General features: G+C 41.7%; 1 protein-coding gene across 1 annotated transcript in view; it reads right to left on the reverse strand.

Annotated features, from left to right (window-relative positions):
* Positions 1-12,107, reverse strand: part of kif6 (kinesin family member 6) — a 60,672-nt gene that overhangs the window by 4,661 nt on the left and 43,904 nt on the right. Inside the window, exons 14-20 of the mRNA XM_030044697.1 lie at positions 10,892-10,994; positions 9,990-10,045; positions 4,049-4,099; positions 3,064-3,151; positions 2,637-2,772; positions 1,384-1,472; positions 166-252 (exon numbers count right to left, since the gene is read on the reverse strand). Coding sequence (XP_029900557.1) covers positions 166-252; positions 1,384-1,472; positions 2,637-2,772; positions 3,064-3,151; positions 4,049-4,099; positions 9,990-10,045; positions 10,892-10,994 — 610 coding nt within the window. The remainder of the gene's footprint in view (positions 1-165; positions 253-1,383; positions 1,473-2,636; positions 2,773-3,063; positions 3,152-4,048; positions 4,100-9,989; positions 10,046-10,891; positions 10,995-12,107) is intronic.

Here is a 12,107-nt window from a genome sequence, read left to right on the forward strand (position 1 = left end):
GCACTGCTGGTAAGCAAAAGGGTAAGTGCTATATATTTGCTCCAGAGCAGAGGCCAGCTTTAGGCATGAACATGATTATAAAACTTTATTACAAGACATTTTAAGTGCCTGAAGACACCCTGTTTATGTAAAACAAATGATAAAGTTGAGTGACGCACAGCTGACCTGAGGTCTCGTGGTGAGGGACTGGCCGAGGAGTCTGGGTCTCTTGGTGCTGAGAGGGGTCTGGCAGTGCTGCTTTGACTGGGTGCACTATAGAAGACAATGAAATGAATTAAAATATACTGATACAATCTATTGATCAATCGATACAGGCCATATTCTGGTTTCTAATATCCTTACAAATCCTTATCTAAACCACAAGAGGGGGCTACAATACAGAGTAGCCTCTACTCCCTCATTCATCTTCCTGTCCACTCCTCTGAGTAATTTTGCCATGGCCTGGAGGAATATTCTGGTCTTTGCTCTGTGACTATGATAGAGTATCTATGTCATTAAGGGCTTCAGTTAATGTTATGCAAATATCACTGTCAATGTATGTTTGCTTTTTTACAGACATGGGAGGTCCAGTACCACCCGTATCATGAATAAATGTTAAATCATAACATGAACCATGTCCCAGCAGTGGTGCTATCACAGTTAATCATATTTGTGCCTGATTTGTGGAGCCCGGGCACTGTGCTCTTATCAGTCCTGGATATTATTTCTTCAAATACCTTGATAAAGCTTTGATTAAATGATAGATACGCAACAACAAATATCATTATAGTTGATGAATAGATTTACGAGGATGACATTAACATTCAACAGTGTTTTTGCTCCACTGGAAAAAGCACTGAGAAACAGCAACTTTCATGGCTGCTGATCAAGTGAACTGAGTGGGAACAAGCAAGGGAAGGGAAAGTGTTTCTCCATGTAACTTGGCTGTGCTGTGCGACCAACACAGCACAGCTCAGTGCAGCAAAACATGGCCAGAACAAAAATGACTGGCTGATGACACTACAACACTCAGCAAGGACCGATGGTCACCGCTTTTATTTGTGTTGCAGAATGGGATGGAGGGATGGAAGCATGCAGGAGAGAAAAAAAGAAGCTAGTCAGTCAGATTGGCCGACTGTTATACCTTTTCCACCAAAAAACGTCTGGTTCTCAAAGTAGTTTGGTTCAAACATTTGGACCAGTATGGCACCATTGCATCATCAGTCTCCACCTTCCCTTGTAGAATAATACACACCCACTCAGTTCCCTCTTGAGGCTGAGAACCAACTTTTCCATTTGGGAACCAATCTATATTTGGAGAATGGTTCAAAATTTGGGCACAAATCAGAGCGGAACCATTTCTTTGTTGGTGGAAAAGGCATTTGACTGAGAACTAGGCCTCACCGAAATCCTCGAACGCCAGGTGAAGAGGGTTGCAAGTTCTGAGTTGTCTGCCCTGTTTGACGTCCAGCTGTGGCCTCTGACTCAGATACCTAGTAAGAAACAGTGAGAAATGAATGAAGCTGTTCTGTGTGACCACTGAAAAATGATGTGGCAATTTCCATGTTATTGCCAGAAAAAAAATTCTCAGATATTCTGCAGCCTCTAGCCATGTCATACCTCTTACTCAATGTTGAATCAATTATATACATGCTCTTTCCCAGTAACAGGGCAATGAATGATTGAAGGAAACCATCACATGCCTATGAACACATTGTATACTGGTGAGAGTACAGCCTACTTGCTGCTTGGGAAGGGAAGGAGAAAATTGCTCACGCAAGCCCTGTCTGTGAGACTTCCTGATTTTAACATTTGTCATTCGGAAATAAATTCCCGAACCTTCCTCGGATGTGAGAGAGTTATCTTTCTACATTTACAAGATCAAAAAAAGTGTAGAAGTCAGTGGTGGAGTCTGGTGTTCAGATGTTGCTGGTTAATGTCTTCTTCACGGTTGGCTCTGAAATGTGCTCCCCAGCTGATCAACGCCTTTATCCAAGCCTGTATGTGAGGGTGTTCCTGGATTTACTGTTTGCTGTAAGTCACTTTTGTTCATGATAATTCAACTTCCCCTCAAAGCTTTCGAAAAAATGCCTGGAAACACTTCCTTCATCCATATAAACTCTTTTTAAGCACAAATGCTATATAAATGGTGTAAAAATACTGTCTAGGACCAAAATAGACACTGACTCACTTCTTATTCCCAAACACATCGTGAATAAAACCTCATGAACATGCTGTCCTTATTAAGACCCTAACTGCTCAGAGGATGTGCTGATGGTGTTGCCTTGCTTCTAAGCTGCTCTCCAGGCCCTTGTTTGGGTCAGATGGAGTTCTGTGAAATGTGTTTCCATGTATCTGCCTCCTACATATCTTCCCACCAGGGCCCTTTCTGCATGATGTCAAACAGGGGCTGCAAGGGTCACACTGGTGCCATAAAAGCCCACAAAGTCAAGGGAGACATATGCATATCAACTTAGACACACTCGTGTGCGTAATAACATGTTCATAAATACAGAGACACCGATGAGAAGAGATATATCCTCCAGCTAATGCCATAAACGTGATCCTGACATGTTATCCAGGTCACTGTTTCCTGCTCACAACAGCTTTATGTGGTGTTGTCACACAGATAACTAGAGTAAGGTAAGGTATGTCACCTGCAGATTGGAAGCCTCCTGACTCCACCAGTCCTGGAAGTCCTTCTGGAGCTTGACCTTTGCCCTCTCCAGCAACAGCTGCAGGTGCTCAATCTCTGTCCTCAATACCTTCAGACAGCCAAAGGTGCTCTTGTAACTGACGGGAGACATTAGCAGAACCAAGTTCATTTTTTGTTTACGTCCCAAGGCAGCTGCTGTGTCCAATCAATGTGAAGAGGGTCATGGGACAAATTATGAAAATACTCGTTGAAGCAGTGCTGGCTTTACACAATGCAACATTCGTGCAATTATTTGCAAATTACAAATGGAGCTCTTATTGTTGCTATGTTACCAGCTCACCCTCAATGGAACTTGAGCATAGCTACGTCTGCATGGAAGCTGAAATTGCATTCCAGTTGCACCATGTAATACGATGTACTACACTCACGTCTTTTTCTCTTCCTCGATTTGTTTGCGTAGGTTTTCTTCAACGGGGTCTGCCTCACCTTCAGCCTCTGTGTAATTCCCTGTTACACCTAAAGTGGAATGGAAGCATGCAAAAGACACTGCACAGGTTTTCCAGACACAAATAAATACATAGGGTATTTTGGTGGGAATACTAACACTCATAAATGCACATATTTGTTTTAAATAATGTTCTTCATTACGTTTCCTAAAATGAAAACACATAATCCAGTGTCAAGTGTGTATTTTTGTGTACTGGGTGCGTGCGTGCACATTTCCTCCAAGGACAACTATTTTAATATTGTCCCTGGGTAATAAAAGCCAGGCTGTTGTGAAGTGTTCTCTGAAACAGGACTCAAAATAACAAGATAGGCCTTTGGCGCCGAAACTGGAGGGAGACGTTTGTGTATTTAAACCAGATTTCCTCATCAAAGAATTTATGTCATTAATCAAAACAGTCAGAAGAAAGCAAAGGAAGGAGTTCAAGAGTCGTGCCACCCAGCCTTTGGTCACTCTGCTATTCAGACATTGAGGTCTCCTGTAAAAGGTTTTTGAAGTGGCCGATACTGCACATACAAGGGCATTCACATCATGCAATGTTTATCTTTAGTTTTCCTTCAGTTATATTGAGCTGCATATCCAACTGGTGTTAAAAAAGGGTCCTCTTTCATTTGTAACAGCTTTGTACATCCATTTAATCACTGTGTTTGAGGATCCATCATTCTGAATTTGGAACTAATCTCAGGAAAAATTGGATTCCCACTATTTCAAGCTCCACATCCACAAGGCAAGATAGAGCTACAGGATGTGGTGATTTTTGTACATATGACACATTTCAGTAATGCTCATTTCATGCTTAAAGTGTCCAGTCATATTGCTCAGCTGCTGGTAAGTTGGAAATCTTTCTGCCATGCTATAGATGCAAGGCAAAACTGTTGCAGAGAAATCCATCCACACACTGAATTTACCATGAGCTGCTCTCTGCATCCTTCGCACCTCCAGCTGCCTCTTCAATTCATCTGTGAGACAGAGAAGAGAGACAGAGATTTTCAAGAGTGTAAATACAATTACCATCTTTCATTAAGCATTAGCCACGCTTCTTAACATTTCCCCACAGGACAGGAGCCGTTCATGCATCACACATAGGAAACCGGTGAAGCGGCACTGCCGTTCAAGAGTCCACTCGTATCAGTGACGACTGCGGTGTGTAGAAACAGAGCAGCCTTCATTGTCTTGGCTTGGAAAGGATTTGAGTGACTCATTTTCCTGTTAGCAGTCATGGCATGCATCTCACTGTTGTTGAACGGCAGACACTTGAAAGGCCGACAATGCTGTTTGAACCTGGTGCTAGCTGTGTCTTATTCGCATCAATACATCAGTAAAAAGGGGTGTTAGTAGTAGACACAGCTTTGATCTCAGCTCAAAGGGGCTGTCAAATGCATCTATTATGCCCCTGGTGTCTTTAAACAAATTGTACGTGTAAAAACACAAATCCACATTCTCGCAGGAATAAATGTATGATTGAGTTCCATGAGGAGTTCTAGAGGATCTTCTTAATGCTGTCTTAAGGCGTAATGCTGCTGCGTTAAACACTTTCAGTCTCCATAATGAACTACTGCTTTCAACGGTGGTCCAGGGAGCAACACCGGAAAAATCTTTTGCATAAACTTGAGGGCGGGTCATTACCTCTCTTGTAACAGCAGCACAGGGTTAACACACGTCTGCTTTTCTGTTTTCTCAGTCTCTCTCCCCCTCATTTAATGTAAGTTGTTAAATACAACGACCAAGTATTTGTGACCTAATGTCGTCAGTAGTGAAGGACAGCTGCTATGTAAATTAACTAAAGAACACTGTATGTGAGAGTGTGTTTTGACGCTGTTCGACAAAAATGAGGACTTGCACTGGCATAGTCCTTACTATGGGACATTAAGTGTGATGTTTTGTGTGAAGAAAACAAGAAAAGGTACAATATTGGGTTCAGAATGAAATAGTTCACCGTAGGATGGACCGGGAGTTAACTGAATGACCAGAACAAATGGAAGGAAGACAGAGAAATAAAATGGACATAGAATGGCAGTATCTCCCTACTTTTCACCACAGTCCCTTAGGTCTCGCACACAAGTAGGACATTCTGTACTGTTTCTGATTCTGTAATGTGATCCTATCGCCAATCGCAAACCCTGTGTCCGATGTCCAAAAATGAGAAATCCAGATGGAGTACTGCTTCGCAAAGAAAGGGGGACATCTACCTTTTATGCAACACCTCTCATGGCACCATCAGATAGTTGGGTTTGAGCACTTGCTTTGTCATAGCTGTTTTCACAGCATAAGCAACCAAAAGAACTGGCCATTAGGGTGGCATACATGTAATAGAGACTGTCATTCAACTGGATATGGCTTGATTAAGACACAGTCCTATCAGGGATCAATAAACCAATAAATGGAATGGGTGAAAATTGTTACTACGTGCCTTAACAACACAAACAGTTCATCAGAACTCGATGAAGGCTGTGCATGAAGACACAGAGCATGATTAAGGCTTACAACAGAAAGTGCAGATATCAATGGATGATGTAAAATGTTAAAAAATGACAGATGAAACATACATACATCGAAGTGATTTGTCTGTGGAATATGAACAGGGGTTTGGACAACTGTCACAATGTCAACTGTTGCAGAGTGAGGAAGTAGGGTAGCTCAGGATCTGGATGAACTGAGACTGAGAACTTGTGACTTGACACTGTGGCCAGGTAGTCTGCTGAAGTCTTCTCTAACAGATGACAGGATGTTCAACATCCATTTCGAAGTGCACCCAAGAGGCAAAAACAAAGAGAGCAACCCTTTCGAACCTGAACCACACCGACTGGTGTCTGATGTATGGTCTCTTCCTTTCCTGATAAAATAACAGGATTAAGAAACACTTAGCAGCTCCGTTGAGTGGTTTGGCCCATAACTGACCTGCCCATGTTGACAGTGTGAGAAAGTGCAGGGAGCAGGCAACAGCCAGATAGAGAAAAAAACATTGGGCAAAATGTCTACTGGTGTGGCTTACACCAGGGCATGCACTGAACCACTTTGGATGGCCCAGAGCCAAGCAGCTACCTATGAAACAGACTGCAGACTCTGTCTATCTGTTGTCTGTACGCTTTATCAAAGTCATGTTGCAATAATTGGAAACCTCTACATTGACTTGGCTGCATACAGCAACAAACCCAGGGAGGCAGTGTAAGCACAATTGCACAATAGGAGTGGAACAATAGATCGATAATATGTTGCGATACTTCATATTGTCATACATTATTGATACACTTGTGGCAACAATCAGTATTTGAGTGTTCAACTTCAGTTACAGATATTGTGATGTAGCTGATATTGTGACAAAGCTGATTACCTTACAATATATCATATATCACAAAACTGCCTATATCATGATTCCACCATTATTATGGGTAAAATACTATCGCGAGTCATCTGGAGAGTCCAACCCCTACCATACTGCCTCTAAAAGACAATTTCTCAGGCCTGTTGACTATACATTTCATAAATAACGTGTACATATCTTACTGACAATTAATGAGTAAGGCCAGAGCAGACTGTTTAAAATCCTTAGCCCAAACTGACCTGATTCTGCAACTTTACTAGTATTTCCTGCCTTGACAGGATAGAAACATTCCATAAAAGATCAATTTGCATACGTGTCAAGTAATGGTGGTGTGTGGTGTGCTTACTGCAATACTTCACTACCCTTCATCCCTCCTGTCCCTCTTCCAGGATATGGTTGTGGGCTCAACACCAAAAGCGCTTCCAAACCATGTAGGGTTTCCCCCCACAGTGTCAGTAGACATGCCGTCGTCGTAAAGGACTTTTTTTTTTTTTTTGAGATACAACCTTCAACAAATATTTGGTCATTTCTGTGGCGTGAAGTTTGATTGAGATGCACCACACAAATGCCACTGAGTGACTATCCAATATGTACCGTTCAACTTTTCAATAACTACGTGGTAGATGGATTTAAGTCTATATGAAGACTAAAGGCATTGTGAAGTCAATGCAAAAAGTAGGTACATGAGAATCCTGAATAAAACATATCAAGACACACAAATGTAATTTGATCAACTGTCAGTGCAGCAGTTGCTACATGTGATAAGAATAAGTATCACATCTAAAGTACAGTATATCATTAAATGCATGATTAAGTATATTTGCACATATAAGTGGTTGTAAAGGCTATATGTAGGGACCCCTCAGCTTAAACTGCATTTTTTATTGGACAGCTCTTGCTGTGTCTGAAGATAGCGTCGTCTGAGGCCACAACCTAAGGCAGGGGCATTACATAAACCATCCCAATGAGCAGATGACAACACTACTCAAAAAATTACAGTTACAGTTGTGCTAAACCTAGAGTGACTTTGCATGTGCACCTAGGCTTTTTAGAGTATTGACTATCACCTAAAAGGACTGCAGGCAATGGAGGAACCCTTAGGGATTTCTAAGTTATAGTGGTGTTTACAGCTGAACCATATACAGTTTCAGATCTGGCCACACTAATACAATGTTCCATCTCCAGTACTTTGGATCAATCAGCTTGGTAATGACATACATTTTTTGCTTCCTAGTGTAGCAGATTGACTTTTCTTGTGATATGTCCTGAAATCCTTGGGCCACTATGGCTGCAGAGGTGAGGACGATCGTGGGATACCAAAGAGATTACCAGATGCTGCATCTAGGACGCTGCTGCATAAATCCCCACACATCTGGCAAATAGATTGAGGGATCCCACTTATTTTCAACTGCCCTACACCTCTTATCCCGTAGAAGATGTGCATCACTGATCCCTCTGAATAAATATATATCCCTGCACTTTTTGGATCTAAGTGCTCAGAACGTATGCTTCTCCAGCGGGATAGGATTCCACAGTCATACGTGGTGGCCAAGAACAATACTGGTAACCAGGGAAATGTTTAGGCACCAATGTCTCCACAGGCTACTGCCTCTCCCTTTCTCCCCTGCTACTGAACCTCATGCTGGGTACATCCATCACACAAAGCTACACACAGCTTTTGTCTATATTATGCTACTCTTTCCATGTTCTACATTAACCATGAGACACAGGTAGTGTAAAATTTCCAAGTACGGGTTCCAAAATGGCAAGGAAACACACTAAGCTAAATATATTATGATACAGCCTTCCAGTCAGAAGAGGCTTTTACCTTCCACTATAAACACCGTCTCTCATCGAAGAAGAATGCGACTCCATGCCCCTAACATTATAATAACATGTGACAATATCAAAATGTTTCTTTTTCTGGTCTCATTTACCTATTTAACAGTTGAATAATTTTTTTTTGAAACTAGAAGCTAAAACACTTCAAAATTCCTAAGTTTTACCACATAAATAACACAAAGAACAATCTGAATTTGGTGCTCAACAGTTGATCGAATGGCACAGTGACGTCTGTGGAGTCCATTTGAAGAGATTATTCCTCTAATTGCTGCGTAAAAGTCATAGATGATTTCTGCATGACGCACCGACACCTCTGATGTACGGCTGTGTCAGCACCTCAAAGACACCACAGACGAATGCTGATATGCTCAAATTCTTTGGGTGCTAAGTGTATGCTGGCATGTATCAGAGGGTAACAGCTGAATGCTACCAAACCACCCTGCGTGATCTGAGGCGGCAATGATGCCAGGCACTGGTGAGAGGCAAACTTATCCATTTCATTGGCATCTGGAATGAGCCACAAACACACACAGTCCAGGGAAACTCATAAATGTAGCTTGCAATAGTAAATGCAAACCAGATCAACCTCTAATAATAAATGCTCATATTTTGAGCTGTGATGAGATGGCTGGAAAACTCAACCAAACTGCAGTGAAATCATTTATACTTATTGCCGTATCGGTGACAGGACTTGTTTCTTAGTAGCGCTATGAAAGCAACATTGAGTCAAGTTTATTAAGATAGATTAAGATTGTTAAGCAAAGTGAATTTGAGTGTTAAGATGGACTGTTCTCAAGAGCTGATCAGTCATTTTCTAGGAGCTTTTAAAGCTTTACTGAAATAATTGACACAGTGATGAACACACCAGTGGACAAACCACAGTGTCAAAGTGCTGACACACAGTAGTATACACATACAACACCAGAGAGGCTGCGTCCAAAAGCTGGGGTGGATTCCTTGGAGCCAGACTTTGCAATCGCTCAGCACTTACTGAAGCTAGGGACTCTGCCAGGCCTCACATTTTGGCACAGTGTGGCTACCTGTCAGGGACATTACCCAGAAGAACACAGGGGTGTGCTTACGGAGCCCTCGTAAAACAGCCAAAGCCAGGGCCCGTAAAAGCGCAGGTCGGAAGAGTAGGTGGGTGGAAATCAGAACCCCTCCTGGTCCTGGAAAAGTTCAGGAATGTGCTGAACGACACTTCCACACTCCAGGGTAGCGGGAACCCGACAGTGATCTGTTTGTTAACTTTTTCCAGGCAGGTAGGCCGGTGTCTCTGGAGACTTGGGGAACGTTAATAAAAGGGTAAATAAATGGTGTTCCTCAGGGCTCGTGCCACAGAATGTTGTTTGCCATTAGGATAATGATGGTGACGGTAATGATGACAATGAAATGTAGAATTTTCTTCACGGTTCCCAAGAGTAGAGTAATTTCCGGAATGCAGCGCACACCAGGTACCCTGAACAGCAAGCTACGGTCATGGTGCACATGCATAGTTCACATGCTATTTCATAGCATCATACAAAACAGGGGTGTAAAAAAACACACCCACTTTTTAACATTTAATGCAACAAGAATATTCCCAAATGGAAGTAATAATGGAATAAGAATGCGTAGACAATCAAACCATATGCTGGGAATGCATTTTTTTTTTTAAGTGTTTATGTACTGAAATGGTGACTTACTAACTCTGTTTCTCGCTTCGTTCACTTGCTCCCCAAGTGTTCTGGCCTCAGCAAACCTGTCCAAAAAAGTAAAATATGTCAAGGGGCAATAAATGTGTTAAAGAGAGGGGGGAAAAAATAAAGCAAGTAAAATGTCAGAACAGATGCTCCATCCAAAAAGGTTGGGTTTTGTTGTTTATTTTATACAGATTAAAGAATTTCAAATAACACATTGCATAATATGATGTATTACCTATTATGATCTGTCAATTATTTTAAAGCTATATTTGTTGGCAATGTTACTCAACACCAAAACAAACACTTGCGAGATACAGGTCCTGAGACGTTTTTACAACGTTTCTTGACGCTCAGACGAAATCCACCCACCGTTATGAACCTAGCAAATCTTTCGAGTGCTATTATTCTTTAAGAAACCGTTGCATCTCACTGGCCAAAGTACACAAGTCAGTGGCCAGGCTACAGCACTTTCACACCTGTAATGACAGCTCCCACCCAAGCAGCAGCTCTGAAAAAGGTCTGGGCAGCTCGCAAGTTGTGCTATTTCATATTTTCATTTTGAGACTGAATTCATTCAGACTGCAATAAAAGTGCAGTTTGATGAACTGTGTTTTCTTCTGATGTCTGACAGGAAATCTGGGGATCTATCTGTACAGATAGATTGAGAATATGGATGGATAGAAATAGACATACATTTTTCCTAAATTTGCAGTCGATTTTGAAACTGAGGAGAAGGAAACTCTCATAGTATGATGGTGTACAGTGAAAGCTGAAAGTGCACTACATGTAAGATTCCTGCTTGTGTTACAGTGTGAGGTTGGTCTTCTTATGGGAAACATCAAGCTGTGAATTTATCATCTCTTTTACCCCTATACTTAACTGTTCATGCCCTCTTGGCCACTAACCTCTGTTTGAGAAGAGCCTTGTTGTCTTCAATGGTCAGCTGGTCCTCATGGTCCCTCCTGAAGATCTCAAAGGCCTCTTGCTTTCCCACAGACAACTGTAGACCTGAGAGGAACCAGATCCTGCAGTGAGACATGTGCTGTGCTCTACTAGCCAGAGGCTACATACCACCAATCCATGCTGAAGACATTAGCTAGCTGGCTAATGCTAAAGTTGTAAATCAAATCTACCATACAAATTATCATTGAAACAAGACTAAGTGCTTGTCATGCCAATGATATACAGCAAATGTGCGAACTCTGGGAAAATGTGGCAGGTCATGCTGTGCAGATTTGTGAAGTCTCTATGAGTCTGTGCAAATTGAGCTGTGCCATTTTCCCACATCCACAGGTACTAAACCCAAATCTGGCAGCCAGATGCGAGCTAAAGAGCCCCACTGATATTGCTGACCTCCCACTTATTACTAATTGCAAAATATAAGGATCATTACCGTCCCATTCATGGTTTAGAAAGGGTATAAACAGATATATAAACAGCCATCATCAACAGGTCAGCATTATCTAAACGGGTGAACGCCCACTTTTGGCAGCTTGCCACTGGTCAGAAACCAGGACAATTTTTGGATAGACTAAATGTTGACTGTTTAATTGTTTATAGTCTTGAAATATTGCTTAATGAGCATTTTTATTAAAGCTCCCCACATCTGCTTCAAATTCAATTGCCACTACAGTTACAACAGAATAAAACAAAACTCACACACATTAAAGTTTATATGATAACATGCGTCATAGCTCAGGCAAGTTGTTTATGTTGTTCTCTTTGCCTGTAGCAAAAAGACCTGACTGGGCTGGGAGATCAACGGAGGCAGAAACGCTGCTAAAAGTAAACACTAAGGGAACACTATTCCAATGTGCAGGGTTATTGTCTGTGAAAATTGATTTGACTGGAAAAACAGTTAACAGTGATTGCCAGTGATTGGTCCAACTCATTTTCTGTCATGGGTGGAAATGGCTTGAGAGGACTTGGAGGACAATAAGAAGACAGAGGGATCTAAGTTCACCGACAGTGACACAGTGACAGAAAACAGTACTCTGTGCTGCTTGAATTTACTGAAAAAAAGGGATGTGCTTGCACTGCGTAATAATGTTCAAGAATTTATTTCCAAAGGAAAAAAAATTATACCTAGATCTTGGATCATGCTGGCAGGCAATTATTCAG

Source organism: Myripristis murdjan, chromosome 22, assembly GCF_902150065.1.
Source record: "Myripristis murdjan chromosome 22, fMyrMur1.1, whole genome shotgun sequence".
Classification (NCBI taxonomy): Eukaryota; Metazoa; Chordata; class Actinopteri; order Holocentriformes; family Holocentridae; genus Myripristis; species Myripristis murdjan.